Source organism: Bos javanicus, chromosome 21 (assembly GCF_032452875.1).
Source record: "Bos javanicus breed banteng chromosome 21, ARS-OSU_banteng_1.0, whole genome shotgun sequence".
NCBI classification, from domain to species: Eukaryota; Metazoa; Chordata; class Mammalia; order Artiodactyla; family Bovidae; genus Bos; species Bos javanicus.
The window spans coordinates 25,528,229-25,546,345 of record NC_083888.1 but is presented as its reverse complement, the minus strand read 5'-3'; the positions used below and the strand labels follow the sequence as shown (position 1 = coordinate 25,546,345).

At 46.0% G+C, this 18,117-nt stretch overlaps 1 protein-coding gene across 2 annotated transcripts; it reads left to right on the top strand.

The window, feature by feature from the left end:
- Nucleotides 1-906: 906 nt before the first annotated feature.
- MTHFS (methenyltetrahydrofolate synthetase) lies at nt 907-17,779 on the top strand. 2 transcript variants are annotated; one of them, XM_061394564.1, is made up of 3 exons: nt 907-1,179; nt 9,520-9,781; nt 16,255-17,779. In XM_061394564.1, exons 1-3 carry the CDS (start codon nt 1,060-1,062, stop codon nt 16,476-16,478), a joined length of 606 nt encoding a protein of 201 aa, XP_061250548.1. In that variant the 5' UTR covers nt 907-1,059; the 3' UTR covers nt 16,479-17,779. The 2 variants fall into 2 exon arrangements, with proteins under 2 accessions (XP_061250548.1, XP_061250547.1); XM_061394563.1 differs by lacking the exon at nt 907-1,179 and adding an exon at nt 1,229-1,315.
- Nucleotides 17,780-18,117: the final 338 nt, after the last annotated feature.

Below are 18,117 nucleotides of genomic sequence, written 5' to 3'. Positions count from 1 at the left end.
TCCAACCACCTCATCCTTCCAGCTTCTGGAAAAGAAAAAGAGGAAGGCACTGAAACAGTAGGGAAAGGAAGCAGGGCACAATCTTGAACAGAATGACACAGCCCAAGGACATAACATAAACTGATGAGATTAGAACCAAATAGATCCAAGATGGCATATCTCAAGAGATCTTGAGCCTCAGTATAGGCTCATTACAACACATCAGAAAGTAGATAACACACCCACCAACACCAAGACAGTTCCAAGGCTGACCACAAAGGTCAAAAAGTGGGCAGTGGCCCACTTTCTGGAAATCCCCACCCCTTTCCCAAAATAGCTGGAATAGGCCTCCTACTCATTAGTCTTACCCACCCCTATAAACAGTGACAACCTGGTAACCCCCGAACCCTGAGGCTGCTCTTGCTCCCTGAGCGGGCTCACACTCTGTGGACTGTGTCTGTCTCCAGATAAATCCACTTCTTACCTTTCACTTCATCTCTCTCTTAATTCTTTCCACAATGAGACATCAAGAACCTGAACTTCTTTAAGATCAGAGGCTAGGTTTAAGATCTCAGTTAACAGATCATGGTTTCCGGTCCTGATCTGAGTTACACAGTTTCAGAGTTATTACAAACAAAAAGGGTCGTTTTCCCTTTAGCTAGTAGGACTGCCATGTCATGTGAATTTCTCAATTCCACCGGCCTCTACTTTTTCAGGCCCCAGTACTGCAGGAGCCATGGCACCCAGGGATTCGAGAGCATTTGTGTGTGTGTGTGTGTGTGTGTGTGTGTGTACAGGGGGGCCCTACAGTACTCCTTCCAGCAGTACCCCAGGCCGAGAGCTGTCAGGCGTGTAGAGCTGTCACCGCTGCAGAGCCGGAGAACAGCAGGGAAGCCCTTGCCCTTCATCTGCTAGGGGTGGGGCGCGCATCGATCGCGAAGGCTGCAGGATGTCGGGTCAGAAGGGCGGAAGGCGTGGTGCGCCCGGGGCCGGAAGCGGAGGGGGTGGGGGCGCCCCCGGACCCTCCCTTGGGCCGGCGGACTTCGCGGAGTGAGGACGGGGGCTGGATCGCACCAGGAGATGGCGGCAGCGGTGGCCGTGAGCGGCGCCAAGCGGAGCCTGCGGGCCGAGCTGAAGCAGCGTCTGCGGGCGCTGAGCGCTGAGGAGCGGCTGCGCCAGTCCCACCTCTTGGCCCAGAAGGTGAGAGACCGCGACGACAGCCACAGCAGCGCCAGACCTGCGGATCTGCGCAGGCGCGGCCCTTTGGGCGCGCGCACGTCCGCCCGCCGCGCGCATGTCCGCTGAGCGCGCGCATACCGTGTCCCCGTGAGCCCGCGTGAGTCCCACAATGGGTGTAGGGTACTGTTGGGCACAGTGTGGAGGGAATCAGCGCCACGTGGAGAATTATGGGCCTTGTGAGGGAGGGGATGGAGGTGGGTGACAGGGTGCTGAGGCAAGAGCAGCATGAGAACAGATCTGGAGGGCGGGACCACCTGGGTCTAAAATGCCTTCAGTTCCGTTCCGTTCAGTTCAGTTCAGTCGCTCAGTCGTGTACGACTCTTTTTGACCCCATGAATCACAGCACGCCAGGCCTCCCTGTCCATCACCAACTCCCGGAGTTCACTTAAACTCATGTCCATCGAGTCGGTGATGCCATCCAGCCATCTCATCCTCTGTCGTCCCCTTCTCCTGCCCCCAATCCCTCCCAGCATCAGTCTTTTCCAATGAGTCAGCTCTTCGCATGAGGTGGCCAAAGTACTGGAGTTTCAGCTTCAGCATCAGTCCTTCCAATGAATACCCAGGACTGATCTCCTTTAGGATGGACTGGTTGGATCTCCTTGCAGTCCAAGGGACTCTCAAGAGTCTTCTCCAACACCACAGTTCAAAAGCATCAATTCTTCGGCGCTCAGCTTTCTTCACAGTCCAAGTCTCACATCCATACATGACCACTGGAAAAACCATAGCCTTGACTAGACGGACCTTTGTTGGCAAAGTAATGTCTCTGCTTTTCAATATGCTGTTTAGGTTGGTCATAACTTTTCTTCCAAGGAGTAAGCGTCTTTTAATTTCATGGCTGCAATCACCATATGCAGTGATTTTGGAGTCCCCCAAAATAAAGTCAGCCACTGTTTCCACTGTTTCCCCATCTATCTGCGGTGCCTTCAGTGACTCTTAAAGAATACAGGGACTTCGGATGGTTCGGACTGCAGCCTCCCAATGCAGGGGCCGCGGGTTTGGTCTTGAACTAAGATCCCTCACGCTTCGTGATGCGGCCGGGGAAAAAAAAGTTATGAAAAAGAGTCCATAGCGGTAAAATGACCAGAGAACGATACGATTACTTCAGAGGAGCGAGTGCAAAATAGGGTGCAGAGATGCTCAAGGATGGAAGCCCGTCGGAGCCTGTGGAGGGCTGGGCCCTGCCTCTGTGGCCTCGGGCCTATCCTGTCACACAGTAGGTGAACCTTAAGTACATTTTTGAATTAATGACAACTGATTCTCATACTCAGCCTGCTCAAGAAGATAGGAAGCAGGAGAGATTAGGGAACTGAGTCCGGTTTCCTGTCTCTTGGTTATGATACCTCCAGTTTGTTACTTTCACAGACTAACTTGCTATATATTAATACTTTGTTCATGTGATGATACCAGTGTCTCTTATCAGTAAAACAGTCCACAGATCCTGTCCCAGAGGCATGTGCCAAAGGTCTGTGAGACTGGTTTTTGTTGGACACCAGAGGGGGAAAAATGAGTGTCCTGTGAATAACTAAATATTAGTGATTCTGTGTCAAACTAGTGACCCGTCTTCCTCAACATCCAGATGTTATATTTGGATGTTATCAGGATGTTATATACCAATGTTATATTTGGAAATTAGCTTCTTTTCCTTGATGTGTCTTGAAATTAGATGTGCCATAAGAATTTCTTAATTACCCTTCATTATTCTACCATCCATTAGTTTCTCAAATTCAAAGTTCCTATGAGTTAAAACAGTAAAGCAAATACAAGCATTTCATTCCACTCTTTGTGTATATAGGTGTGCATGAAGGGGGTTCTACGCAGATGGTGTCTATGCAGATATTAGTTTATTCAAACTTAGTATTTTTTAGCGATTATGAGGAAGGCATTGGTTGCTTTAGTGAATGTAGAGATGCATACCATCTTATCCTTACTCTCTAGGTGCTTAAAATTTAGTTAATTAATTCACATATACTAAACCCTTTGTTTGGAGAAGGCAATGGCACCCCACTCCAGTAGTCTTGCCTGGAAAATCCCATGGACGGAGGAGCCTGATAGGCTGCAATCCATGGGGTCTCGAAGAGTTGGACACGGCTGAGCAACTTCACTTTCACTTTTCACTTTCATGCATTGGAGAAGGAAATGGCAACCCACTCCAGTGTTCTTGCCTGGAGAATCCCAGGGATGGTGGAGCCTGGTGGGCTGCCGTCTATGGGATCACACAGAGTCGGACAAGACTGAAGCGACTTAGCAGCAGCAAACCCTTTGTTGTTTAGTCACTAAGGGATGTCTGACTCTTGTGATCCCGTGGACTATAGCATGCCAGGCTCCTCTGTCCATGGAATTTTTCTGGCAGAAATACTGGTGTGGGTTGCTATTTCCTTCTCCAGGGGATCTCCCTGGACCAAGGATTGAACCGATGTCTCCTGCACTGAAGGAGCCATCAGTCTTTACCTCTGAGCCACCAGGGAAGCCCATATTGAACCCTACTGTGGCCCATACTTTGCCATGTACTTAGTTATAGGATGAAAAAGATAGGATTGTTGCTCTAAAGGAACAGAGTCTGGAAGAAGAAACAGACTTGTGAATACAGAATTCCAGTGCTTTCAGATAATCTGGTAAACATCAATTGTAGAAATATAACTTAGGGGAGGGGGACTCAGAAGGCTTTCCTTCTATAGGGAGATGTTTGAGATGTTTTTTGTAGTACAAGATGAATTTTGTCAGGTGAAGGGAAAGTAGGATCGGTGAACATGTACAGGAATATTTTGTCAAGAGAAGGAAGGGCACAGTTGAACATGTATTTTGGAGCTCTGCAGATCTGGATTTAATCTGGCTACACTGCATTTTAGCTGCCTAGTGAAAGTGAAATCGCTCAGTCGTATCCGACTCTTTGTAACCCCATGGACTGTAACCTACCAGGTTCCTCTGTCCATGGGATTTTCCAGGCAAGAATACTGGCGTGGGTTACCATTTCCTTCTCCAGGAGATCTTCCTGATCCAGGGATTGAACGCAGGTCTTCCACATTGTAGGCAGACGCTTTACCGTCTGAGCCACCAGGGAAGTCCATAAGCTGTCCATTAGCTGCCTAGGGCCTTGGACAAATCCCTTAATCATTCTGAGCCTCTGGTTCCTTATCTGTAAGAGGGATAATGCCCATCCTTGCAAGACCTATCGTGAGGATTAAAGAAGTGGCTAAGGGATGTATTGATAAGTCCTGTAGGAAGAGAATATTGGCAGCACTTTTGGAAAATAGGTTGGGGATGGAAGAATGAGGAAAAAATATATAGAGGGCATTAAGGGGCTGTTGTGATAGTTTGGATAAGAGATAATAAAGGGCGTGGATGGTGAAGCTGAGGGGGAAAAGGCAGGTGAATGGGAGACTATGCAGTGAGACCCAGCAGGATTGGGCAATTAACTGGATGACATTAGAAAGTACTGGGAAAGGGGAGTCACTTATGATTTCAGAATTTAGAGCTGGAGGTAAAGGTTGGCTTATTTATTTTTTAATATTTATTTGGCTGTATTGGGTCTTAGTTGAGGTACATGGGCTTAGTTGCTCCCCAGCATGTGGGATCTTAGCTCCCCAATCAGGGATTGAACCTGCTTTCTCTGGGTTGCAAGGTGGATTTATAAATACTGGACCACCAGGGAAGTCCTGATAAAGGGTTTTTAACATTACTAGGTGCAAGGAATGTAGGTGTTGGAGTGGATTTTGGAGGGGCATGGGGTAAATAAAGATGACTTCAGTTTGGTTTCTTTGTCTTATGGTACATTAGAAACAAAACACTCCAGGTGGGAATAGGAGCCATATAGACAGGACCACTGGTAGTACACTGACAGCTGAGCACTGGCATCTGAGGAGAGACCCACAACTCTCAGTAATACATATACTTGAGCACATATACCCAGATGTACTCATATGAGACATCTGTTTCATAACCAAAGATTTCATAGCTCTTACTGTATCTGATGAACTCTAATATTTTCTATTTCATTTGCTGATTATAACTCACTGTTGTTTCATGACCAACCATGGATCAAGGCCCAAAATATCAACGTACTGGTACTAGAACAGTGATTTGCCATAATGTGTGTTCAATACGATAAAAGTATTAAATGATAAGTAGGCATATTCTTATTGACACAGAAATTTTTAAAAAATAATTTAGAATTTTACCAGAAAATGACATATAGTAAAGAAATTAAACTTTATGCTGTAGTTTGACTCCTCAGCAAATAAGATGAGGAAATTAGTACCCAGTATTCATTTTATCTTATATCCTATGTGCCAGTTTCTTTCTTTTTTAAAAAGTATTTATTTGACTGTGCTGGGACTGCTTCCCTGGTGGCTCAGATGGTAAAGAATCTGCCTGCAATGCGGGAGACCTGGGTTCCATCCCTGGGTTGGGAAGATCCCCTGGAGGAGGGCGTTGCAACCCACTCCAATATTCTTGACTGGAGAATCCTCATGGACAGAGGAGCCTGGCAGGCTGCAGTCCATGGGGTCGCAAAGAGTTGGACACAAATGAGTGACTAAGTACACAGGAGGGACTTAGTTACAGCAGGTGGGATCTAGTTCCCTGACCAGGGATGGAACCCAGGACCCTTGCATTGGGAACACAGAGTCTCAGCCACTGGACCAGCATGGAAGTCCCACTTCTGAATTGTTTTAATTTTGGTAATCTTAATTTTAATTTCCAAGTGTTTAAAAAACTTCTCTGCTTTCTTTCCAAAGCAGCCTTTTTTTGCCCTATAGATGCATCTATCTTCTTGAACTTGTCTGAGAAGACTAATTAGAATTAAAAAAAAAGAAAATTCATGTTCTCTGAATTATAATTTTCTGTTTCCTGCTGGATCACTCCCCGCACCTCCCCTTTTAAAAAATCCTTCTAATTAGCGTTTGGCTTTCTAAAATGTTTGAAAGTGAAAGTGAAGTCACTCAGTTGTGTCCAACTCTTTGTGACCCCATGGACTGTAGCCTACCAGGCTCTTCTGTCCATAGGATTTTTCAGGCAAGAGTACCAGAGTGGGTTGCCACTTCCTTCTCGATGAACCTTTATTGTCTGTACATATTTATGAATGAAGGTGTGATCACTAAAATGGGGATTTCCTTTGCTTTTAGTAGTCACTTTGGAATTCTGTGGTAAGAACGGACTCTTGTCTGACTTACATCCTTGTTCTCCCAGTGTTGCAATCTGTTGCTCTTATCTGTAAATATTGTCCTATCCAGGGCTTTTCTGGTGGCTCAGAGGTAAACCCACCTGACAATGCAGAAGATGCAAGTTCCATCCTTGGGTCGGAAAGATCCTCTGGAGAAGGAAATGGCAACCCACTCCAGTATTCTTATCTGGGAAATCCCATGAACAGAGGAGCCTGCCGGGCTATAGTCCATGGGGTTGCAAAAGAATCAGAAAGGACCGAGCACTTACGTGCGCACGCGTGCGTGCACACACACACACACATTGTCCCATTCACTTTGTCTTGCAGAAACTAGTTAAATACCTATTCTCTTGTTATTGGTGTTATCATGCTTTTCTTTTTTACTTTGTTCTTACTGTCATGTAAATGAGATTTGAGGAAGAAAGGTAAGTGTGTATACACAGTCTTGTTGCAGGAAAGGAGACCCCTTCCAGGGCCCGAAACTGGGCTCTTGTCTAACACTTGAAAATGAATTGTCCGAGGAGACACATCTGCTGACAAAGCAAGAGATTTTATTGGCAAAGGGCACCCGGGTGGAGAGCAGTAGGGTAAGGGAACCCAGGAGAACAGCTCTGCCGCGTGGCTTGCAGTCTCGGGTTTTATGGTGACTGGATTAGTTTCCGGGTGGTCTTTGGTCAATCATTCTAATTCAGTCTTGCCTGGTGGCGCACACATCTCTCAGCCAAGATGGATACTAGCGAGAGGGATTCTGGGAAGTGGACGGACACCCAGTGTCTCCTTTCGACCTTTCCTGAACTCTTCCGGTTGGTGGTGGCTTATTAGTTCCATATTCTTTATCAGGATCTCCTGTCATAAAGCAACTCATGCAAATGGTTACTGTGGTGCCTGGCCAGGGTGGGCGGTTTCAATCAGTGTGCTTCCCTTAACAGTCTCACACTGAATTTTAACCGATGTTTGTTTCTGCTTGTTCAAGTTTTGATTTTCTATGTTCTGCTTTAAAAAGCCCAAGATAGACACTTAACTTTCCCAGAAAGTACTTGGGTGTTAAAAGCCTCAGGTCTGCCCAGTGTCCAGGTCTCACAGTTCCACTTGCTTTGCCCACTTCGGGCCTGATAACAGCTTTGTAACTGCTCAGAAAGATGGAGTTAGCTTCCTTCCTTGGCACTGTTTTGGTGTGCTTTGTCTGCTTAATTCTGTGTTAAGTTATTCCTTTTTATTAGGAATAACTGGACATTCTGTGCCTGTATCTTTCTGGCACTCATATTTATAAGCCACCTTTGCAGTCACTTTTCCTTCTTAGCTCGGAGAACAGAGAAGAACAGAAAAGGAAGAAAAAGGGAGCTGAAGGCTAACTTCAGAGACTAGGGATGTTCTGGGATTATTAACATTTCTATAGTGAGCAAAGCTCAGCCCATTGCTCCTGCTTCTTGTTAAACTGAGTACAAAAGAATGCTTTCACCCAGGTTCTCCTTCTTATTAACACAACATGGCACTCATTTAGAGGGCCTTTGCTTCTCCAGGATCCCCCACCTTCCATCTATGTGAACACTTTTATTTTTTATATTATTAAAAAAATTATTTTTGGTGGACCTACTAACCCTAAATATTCATGGGAAGGAATAATGCCCAAGCTGATGCTCCGATACTTTGGCCACCTGATGTGAAGAGCCGACCCATTGGAAAAGACCCTGATGCTGGGAAAGATTGAGGAGGACAGGAGGAGAAAGGGGACAACAGAGGATGAGATGGTTGGATGGCATCACTGACTCAATGGACCTAAGTTTGAGCAAACTCTGGGAGATGGTGAAGGACAGGGAAGCCTCGTGTGCTGCAGTCCATGGGGTTGCAAAGAGTGGGACACGACTGAGCGACTGAACAGCAAGAACTGTGGCATGTGGGATCTTAGTTGCCTGACCAGGGATCAACCTTTGCCCTCTGTGGTGGAAGTCTTAACCACTGGACCACCAGAGAAGTCCTTGTCTTTGTTAACATTTTAACACTCATTTGAATAGAAGAGCTTTAGCAATTGGGAGGGGGGTGGGTAGTGCCAACAGAATTGTGTGGCATGTCTGCCCTGGGGAGTTTATAGACTGGCTAGGATGCTGTGTTTAGGATACACAAAACAATAATTGACTTATGATAGCACATAGCTGTTAGGTTGTATAGTGACTCTACACATAGTGAGGGTTCTGCAGAAGTCAGGAAAAGTTAGGACTTGAATTGGGCTTAAGTGGTGGAATTTGAGATGAGAGAAGGCTAACAATCTAGGGAGTAAAGAAACTTGTACTAGTTGGGGTTTGGGGGTGGCTTCCCTGGTGGTCCAGTGCCTAAGACTATGCGCTTCCAACACAGGAGGCTGGGTTCCATCACTGGTCAGGGAAATAGATCCCACATGCTACAACTAAATGTCCCACATGTCGCAACTAAGATCTGGTGCAGTCAAATAAATAAATATTAAAACAATGACAACAACAGCCACAGAGGAAAAAAAACAAGCTTGTGGGAGCCAAGGTTCAAAGTTAAAGCAGAGACTCTCAGGGAAAGACACAGAAGTCTGCTAGAATGGGCACTACCCATTGTACCCGTTGGCACTACCCATCTCCCTCCCAGTGGTGGGGGTCAAGTTTGGAATTTTCCGTATTTTAGACAGCAGGGTCCCACCGTGACCTTTTAATGAGATTTTGCATCTGCTAGGAAAAGATCTGGGAAGATTGAAGGCAAAAGGAGAATAGGCCAGCAGAGGATGAGATGGTTATATAGCATCACCGACTCAGTGGACATGAATCTGAGCAAACTCTGGGAGACAGTGGAGGGCAGGGGAGTCTGGCGTGTGGCAGTCCATGGGGTCCCTGAGTCAGACACGACTTAAGAGACTGAGCAACAACAACGACAAAGAGCAGATGTGCCAGAGAGGCATTAAGGGATCAGAGAAGTAAGTGTTGGGTCCAGAAGTAAAAGTCAGGCTTCAGGATGCAATATTATTTGACATATTGTATCACTCCACTTTTTGTGTGTTTGTTTTTGGTTAAAAAGTTTGGAGAAGGCTGAGAGAAAAGGGAGGAAGTGTTAAAACTGTTAAGGGGAGCCACTTGTTTTAAAAAGTATCATCTGGGAAAATTTAACTGCCATCACTTCTCCCTTAGGTGTTTACCCATAATGAATATCAAAAGTCCAAAAGAGTGTCCATCTTTCTGAGCATGCCAGATGAAATTGAGACAGAGGAGATCATCAAGGACATTTTCCGACAAGGCAAAACCTGCTTTATCCCGCGGTACCAGTTGCAGAGCAATCACATGGATATGGTGAAGTTAGCATCGCCAGAGGAAATCGCTTCGCTGCCCAGAACTTCCTGGAACATTCAGCAGCCCGGTGAGGATGAAGTTCTGGAGGAGGCCTTGTCAACAGGTGAGCATTACAGTATTAGAACTGCCATCTTAGGATGCTGTCCTGCTGCGTTGGCTTGTTAGACCTCTGATCGGCTTGTCGTGGTCGAGTTGGGAGGGTTACTTTTCTACAGGGATGAATGTGTATTTCACTTAAGTTCCAAGCCACCCACCTAACCTGACTTAGGATGAGATGCCCTCTGTAAGCTGTGGCATGTCAACTGTAATAGTAAAGTATCAAGGTATTGTTCGGGGCTTCCCTGGTAGCTCAGTTGGCAAAGAATCCATCTACAATGCAAGGAGACCTGGGTTCACTCCCTGGGTCAGGAAGATCCCCTGGGAAAAGAAATGGCAACCCACTCCACCTTTCTTGCCTGGAGAATCCCATGGACAGAGGAGCCTGGCAGACTGTAGTCCATGGGGTCACAAAGAGTCAGACATGACTGAGTGACTAAGCAGGACAAAGGTATTGTTCTTTTCCACAGACTCTTGCCCTGAACTTCTGGTTTGGATAATACATTTTTCCTAAATAATACTCTATTTCCCAGAACTTCCTGGAGGTCCAGTGTTTAAGAACCCGCCTTCCAATGCAGGGGATGCGGGTTCAATCACTGGTTGGGAAACAGATCCCACATGGCTTGGGGCAACTAAACCCTCCAGTCAGAGGAAGAACCCTTGTGCTGCAGCAAAAACCCAGCACGGCCAAATTAAAAAAAAACTCTGCATTTTCCGTGGTTTCAGTTGCAGTCTGTCTGGTAATGAGTGAGTGAGCGAAGTCGCCCAGTTGTGTCTGACTCTCTGCGACCCCATGGACTGCAGGCTCCTCCATCCATGAGATTTCCCAGACAAGAATACTGGAGTGGGTTCCCATTTCCTTTTCCTGGGGATCTTCCTGATCCAGGGATTTAACCCAGGTCTCCTGCATGGGCAGATAGGTTCTTTACTACTGTGCCACCAGGGAAACCCCTGCAGATTAATGCTTACTGAATCTGTCCCTTCTCTCTTATCCCACTGCAGTCCAAGCCACCATCCCCCCTTGTCTGGGGTATTATAATAGCCTCCCAACTCTGCTTCCTCTCCATGCCTTGTATTCTGTCCTCCCTCTCAGTCATATTATTTATATAGTCATTGCAACAAGATTTCTGAAATGCAAAGTTGACTTTTTCTCTCCCCAGTTTAAAGTCTTTCAGTGACTTTCTGCTGCCCTTCCTTTGAAGTAAACATTCCTTAACAAGGTTCTTCCTGGACTCCCTGAAGGTCCAGTGGTTTAAGTGCCACCTTCCAGTGTAAGAGGTGCAGGTTAGATCCCTGGTGAGGGAACTAAGGTCCCACATGCTGCAAGGTGTGACCAAAAAAAAAAAAAAACGAAACAAAACATCCAAGACTCTTCCTGATTGAGCCTTGCTATTCTTTCCTTTTGCACATCTTTCTACTCCCTTACTTTATCATCTGAATTCCAGCCACTCTGAATCTCTTTCAGTTTCCCAACCCTATTTTAAAAAAAATTGAAATATAGTTGATTTACAGTATTGTGTTAGTTTTAGGTGTGTAGCAAAGTGATTCAGTCATACTTACATTACATATATGTATTTTTTCCATTGTTGTCCATTAAAAGTTATTTTAAGATATTGAACATAGTTTCCTGTGCTATATAGTAAATCCTTGTTGCTTATCTATTTTATGCATAGTAATTTGTGTCTGTTAGTCCTATACTCCTAATTTATCCAAACCTCTTTCCCCCTTTGGTAAACATAAGTTTGTTTTCTGCATCTGTGAGTCTGTTTCTATTTTGTATGTAGAGTCATTGCATTATTTTTTTAGGTTCCACATACAAGTGAGATTATATAATATTTGATATTTTATCCATCCATGATGGGCTTTGCTGGTGGCTTGGTAAAGAACCTGCTTGCAATGCAGGAGCCACAGGAGACATGGGTTGGATCCCTGGGTCGGTCAAGAAGATCCTTTGGAGGAGGAAATGACAACCCATTGCGGTATTCTTGCCTGGAGAATCCCATGGACAGAGGAGCCTGGCGGGCTACCGTCCATGGAGCCACAAAAGAGCTGAACATGAGCGACTGAACGACTAAATAACAACAATAGCATATCTTGCACCCTGCAGCTGCAACTCCTCTGCATCCCCCTCTAAGGTACTCTTGTCCTGTATCCTCTGTCCGTTTGACTGAGGTCACCTGTGCCTTTCAGCAGCAGGAGCAGTGTATGCTGTGGAGTCCACCTGGACTGCAAGCCCTCAGCTTCATTTCTTATGAGCTGAATGCCATGAAGGAGCAGTTAGACCTCTCTGAGCACAGTGTATGTTTCTTTCTTCAGGGGATGGTAGTAATACTTGCCCTCCTGCCTCACCAGGTAGATGAACTGATCAGCTTATGTGATTCATCCTTCTGTCCCTGGGGTATAGAATGGTGCCTGCCACATTGTAGACACTTCACAAATGTTAGCTTCTGTGTTTCTTTTCCTCTTCTAGAAGCTGGACTTTGGATAAGAGTCAGATGTTGCATAGGATGATCTGAACAGGTAGCTACTTAAATATAGTCAGGAAACTTAGATAAATATGATCAAGAGGTGTCTTATTTTATCTTTTACTCTCATTCTTCCCTTTATAGTAAATAGAACAGAGATGAGCATCTTTCTGGGGAACCACAAAAACTGTTCCCAGAGGTAGGGGAAAGGATTCCACCTGCTTAGTGGACCATGGGCACCACGCAGTGTAGGATACGAGCTGGTCATACCAGACTGCGTGGGCAGGGATGGATGGATGGACATTTCACTGAGGTCCGTGAAGACTGTTATAATTAGACAAATTGATGAAAAGTTTAGACATGTGCACACTGCTATATTTAAAGTGGATAACCAACAAGGACCTACTGTACAGCACAGGGAACTCTGCTGAATGTTATGTGGTAGCCTGGATGGGAAGGGAGTTTGGGGGAGAATGGATACATGTATATGTATGGCTGAGTCCCTTCTCTGTTCACCTGAAACTATCACAACATTGTTAATCGACTATACCCCAAAACAAAATAAAAAGTTAAAAAAAAAAAAGATTATTTACAGACATAGAAAATAGCATCCCAAGAGCAAAAGCAGGAAGTCGTGGGGCAGGCATGTGGGACAAGGAATCTATCCATTTATCTAGGATCGCCTAAGTATAATGGGAGATGCTATGGGTGAGGTGATTGGGGTGAGAGTGTCGTGGCTGTGCACCCAGTTAAGGATGTGGATGTTACCTTTAGGAGATTGTTATTGACGGAGAGTTTGGGGGCATGAGGAGTCATGGTGAAGGATGGATTGGGACCAGCAGGGCCTGGAGGTGGGATGACAGTTGGAATTCCAGGAGAAATGGCATCTTCAAAAAGCTGACATGAGGTTTCTGGCAGTATGCAGAGCAGGCATGGAGAAGTTTATCAAGTTCCTGCAGAGGACTTTTGAGGGAGATGTGGCCATGACACTGAACTTAGCAAGAAGAGCAAGGAGAAAGAGAGAGAAGGTTATGCATAGGATGTGTTGAAAGGAGTGTTAGAAAGCTCCATTTAACTGCCGGCCTCTCACACTTACCGTTTTCAGCTTTCTCTTTAGTATTAAAGGGAGTCCTCTGGCCAAGCTGATTATATTGTCCTGCAAAACCCAGGATATGGGGAGGGAGGAGGGAGGAGGGTTCAGGATGGGGAACACAAGTATACCTGTGGCGGATTCATTTTGATATTTGGCAAAACTAATACAATTTGTAAAGTTTAAAAATAAAATAAAATTAAAAAAAAAAAAAAAACCCAGGATGGACAGTCTGAGTTCAGAGCATCCTAAGAGGTGTCCGTGGCCCAGCTGCCGCCTCCTTGGCCAGAGGTAAAAAGGATGTTTTGTGAAGGTTAACTGAATTCTCAGTGCCTAGTATGTACTTTCAGTTTCAAGAATAAATCAAGGCCTTTAGAGAATCTTCTTTCCTCATTTTCTTTCAGGACCTAGTTCCTAGGCTTTTATTTTTTTGCCAGGGGGCGGGGGGTGTCGATGAATATTCTACAGCTCAGCGTCTGCCCCATCTCCCAAAGTTAGCCTTACCCTGCCAATTCCCTTGTTGCTGACTCTGATGATACTGTCCTGTCTGCACCTTACTCTCCTTTTTGCCAGCTCCTGACATCGTTTCCACTTCCTTCTACGGGAAACTCTTTCCTTATGTTCTGTGATGTGGGTCAGCAAAGGAACGGAGGAAAAGATGTATGCAGGTGTGTTCTGGACATAATGACAGAGCTGAACTCTAAGCTCAGGAGGAGGACTTGGAGGGGGTGGAGACTGAGCCAGAAGTCACTGTGATTCCTGAGAGAGATGAGCAGAGCAGGGATAGGGAGGGAAGGTGACAGTCAGTGGCCAGAGCCCTATAGCAAGTTGGGATTAGAGCAGATGAGCAGGTTTCCTCAAGAAGGTCATGCCTGTCGTTGGAGGTATGCTCGGCCAGGTTTTGCAGGCAGGGGTTGGCAGGTGTGCTGGGCGCCCAGGAGAAGCTGAGTTCATCTCGCAGTTCTGCACGAAGTCAGAACAGCTGCTGATAGTGGGGGGCCAGTCTGGCTGGCAGTCTGAACACCTCTACCCTGAACAGCCCATTCCAAAGAATTCATGGCTCCCAGCCCTCTCTGGTACATCTTTGCCAGCAACGCTGCAGGCGTGGTCAGTCCCTGCTAAGCTGGAGGTCACTCGGACCCCCCAGGACAGCCCTCAGAAGGCTGAAGCTCAGTACAGGATGGCCACCAGGTAGATGGCTGGGTGGGGTGTGTGCTGCTGCTTGTGAGCAGCGCTGGTGTGTCCGGCTCCCCGCCAGGGGCTGGAGGGTCACTCCCTGAACCTCACAGAGTCCATGGAGCTCCTCACGACCTTTGTGGCCTTCTGCACACCTCTAACTGTGGGCAGCTTTTTGTAACTTTGAAGACCCTGCCTTCCTCTCTGAGGCCTGTGCTGACAAGGCTGTGGCCAGTTCTGGTCCTTGTGTCCCTGGGAGAGTTCCAGCCCGAGGACCAACCAAGGGACCCCATCTGGTACCTTCGGAATGTTCCTGAATAGGTCAAAGGTCGCACTCATGTGAATACAGGAAAGCAGGACAATTTGGCCTCCCTGCTTCTGTAAGAGGGGAGATGAAAAGGGTCAGCTTAGGCCTCCTAACAGCTCACCCTACTGCTTCTCATCGACTTTGACAAGAGCTCTGTCCTTCCTGATTTCCCTCTGACCCTCTCCCGCTCTGCCAGTTGTCAGCGCCCTGGGACATTGGCTCCCAAACTTGGCAGGAGTGTGTGTAGGGTCATATGTATGCTTAGAGAAAGAAATTAAGAGAAAAAGGACTTCTTAGGTCCTATCCCTGGAGATTCTGTTTATCTTCTTTAACATTTATTTTTATTTTATTTATTTGGCTGTGCCAGGTCTTAGTTGTGGCATGTGGGATCTTTAGTTGAGCCATGTGAACTCTTAATTGTGGTTCATAGAATCTAGTTCCCTGACCAGAGATAGAATCCTGGGCACCTGTATAGGGATAGCAGCCTCTCAGCCACTGGATCACCAGGGAAGTCTTGAGATTCTCTTTAACTAGATATGGATAGGGCCTGGGAATCTGGCATTTTTGTACATGTATACATGAAAAATGGAGACGGGCATGGCAACCCATGCCAGTATTCTTGCCTGGAGAATCCCATGGACAGAGGAGCCTGGCAGGCTACAGTCTGTGGGGTTGCAGAGTCAGACACGACTGAAGCAACTTAGCATGCATACTTGAAAGAACTGCCAGAGGATGGATGATGGGCTTACTAGTTGCTGAGTAATTTTTATTTCTTTCTTTGTCTTTTTAGTTTTTTCAGATTTTCTACAGTGATCGTGTATTTCATTAAAAATCATAGAAAAAATAGACATCATTTATCAGTCGTTATATACACTACCATGTGTAAATAGAGAGCTAGTGGGAAGCTGCTGTATAGCACAGGGAGCTCAGCTTGGTGCTCTGTGATGACCTAGATGGGCAAGGGTGGGAGATCCAAGTGGGAGCAGACATATGTAAACATATAGCTGATTCACTTTGCTGTACAGCAGAAACTAACACAACATTGTAAAGCAACTGTACTCCAAAAAAAAAAAAAAAGGGCATCATTGCAAAACAAAAACCAGATCAGGAAGTGATCGGTTTTTTCTTGCCCACATTGGACATTGTGCCATGGTAGGGCCTGAGGAGAAAGGTGGGTGGGTTGTTACTGACGTCTTGCATCTCGATAATGAACTCTGATGGGGGCCCTGGGGGTCAGTCGGCGGTCTGATCTATGGCTTGGGCCAGTAGCACGTACTGTGCCTTCTCCTCCTGGCCCAGGCTTTTGGTGACATGGATACTGCCTGTGGCCTCATCAATCACAAATACACTAGCTGCCCCCTCTCCAGTCAGTGGGTACCTGGTGTGGCCCCCGTCCCTGTCCATATTAACCTTCCTTATAAATTTGCTCCTCTTTTCCACAGGGGGACTTGACCTCATCTTCGTGCCGGGTCTCGGGTTCGACAAACAGAGCAACCGTTTGGGACGGGGCAAGGGCTACTATGACGCCTACCTGAAGCGTTGTCTGCAGTCCCAGGACGTGAAACCCTACACCCTGGCCTTGGCTTTCAAAGAGCAGATCTGCCTCCGGGTCCCGGTGAATGAGAATGATGTGAAGGTAGACGAAGTGCTTTACGAAGACTCCTGAGCACCTTTGGCTCTGATGACCTCAGCTGAATAATCAAGGTTTTGTGCCAGAAAAAAGTCGAATATGTGTATTTTCTCTTTGTCAGAGATTAGTGGAAATTGCACACTAATGTGAATATGGGCTATATTGTTTGTAACATAAGATACACCTAACATGAAACCAGTTTTAAAAATCAATAGCCGTGTGTGTAATAGAACATTGATTAAAATGGAGGCTATCACTGTATGCTTTTCAATTTAACTTTCTGACCTTAATGTCCCAGGTTGGTCTGTCTGCTCTGTGGTGGTGGTGGTTTAATTGCTCAGTCGAGCCTGACTCTTGGCAACCCCATGGACTATAGCCTGCCAGGCTCCTCTGTCTATGGGATTCTCCAGGCAAGAATACTGGGGTAGATTGCTGTTACCTCCTCTCAACCCAGGGATCGAACCCAGGTCTCTCACTTTGCAGGCAGATTTTTTTACCACTTGAGCCGTTAGGGAATCCCTGGTTCTGCTTTGAAGCGTAAGTTGAACATTCATGAGACGCTGTGCTCCAACTCAGCGTGTGAGGGGAAAGGAAACTTACGGGGAATGGACACTGTCATGAAGTCCTGTCAGGGGTCTGAGTCAGTCTGGCAGGCACACAGAGACCCAGCAATTACTAAATGACTTGGAGTTTGCTTTGCATTAGAAGTTCCCCAAGAATATTCTCCCCTTTTTTCATGGCTTCACTTACTCAACCGGAAATTATGTCTGGCACTTTCTAACATTTGATGGACAACAGACTGAAACCTTTTATGATTTAAATATTTAAATCTGGCTAATGTGTTCCCATCTCTGCTGTTCCGGGTGTCAGTCACCAAAGAGTTTAAGATCTGGTGTCTTAAAAGGATGCATTTGAATCAGTTCTAATGAGATGGATGAAATAAAGCCTATTATACAGAGTGAAGTAAGTCAGAAAGAAAAACACCAATAGAGTATATATGCGAGACAGCAAAAGAGACACAGATATAAAGAACAGACTTTTGGACTCTGTGGGAGAAGGTGAGGGTGGAATGATTTGAGAGAATACCATTGAAACATGTCTATTATGATATGTGAAATAGATGACCAGTCCAAGTTCGATGCATGAAACAGGGCACTCAAAGTCGGTGCACTAGAACAACACTGAGGGATGGGATGGGGAGGGAGGTGGGAGAGGGGTTCAGGATGGGGGACACATGTACACCCATGGCTGATTCATGTCAATGTATGGCAAAAACTGCCACAATATTATAAAGTAATTAGCCTCCAATTAAAATAAATAAGTAAATTTAAAAAAGATCTGGTGTCCTGCAAGTTAGACATTATTTCTGTTGATTGGTGGTATCTGCTCAGGAGATGAGATTTGAGCTGACGGTTGATAGATGGCATCACAGCCAGGGAACAGGAGTCTCGTGGGGGAAGTCTTGTTATAGCCAGAGACCCAGGAGGCTTCCAAGGTGCTGCTCTTTCACTCACATCCCACACTGTACCTGTCCCCAGGTCCCATTGATTCTGCCTCTGAGCATGCATATGAGCTCAGTCTCTTCAGTCGTGTCCGATTATCTCTTTGAAACACTATGGACTGTAGCCTACCAGGCTTCTCTGTTTATGGGATTCTCCAGGCAAGAATACTAGAG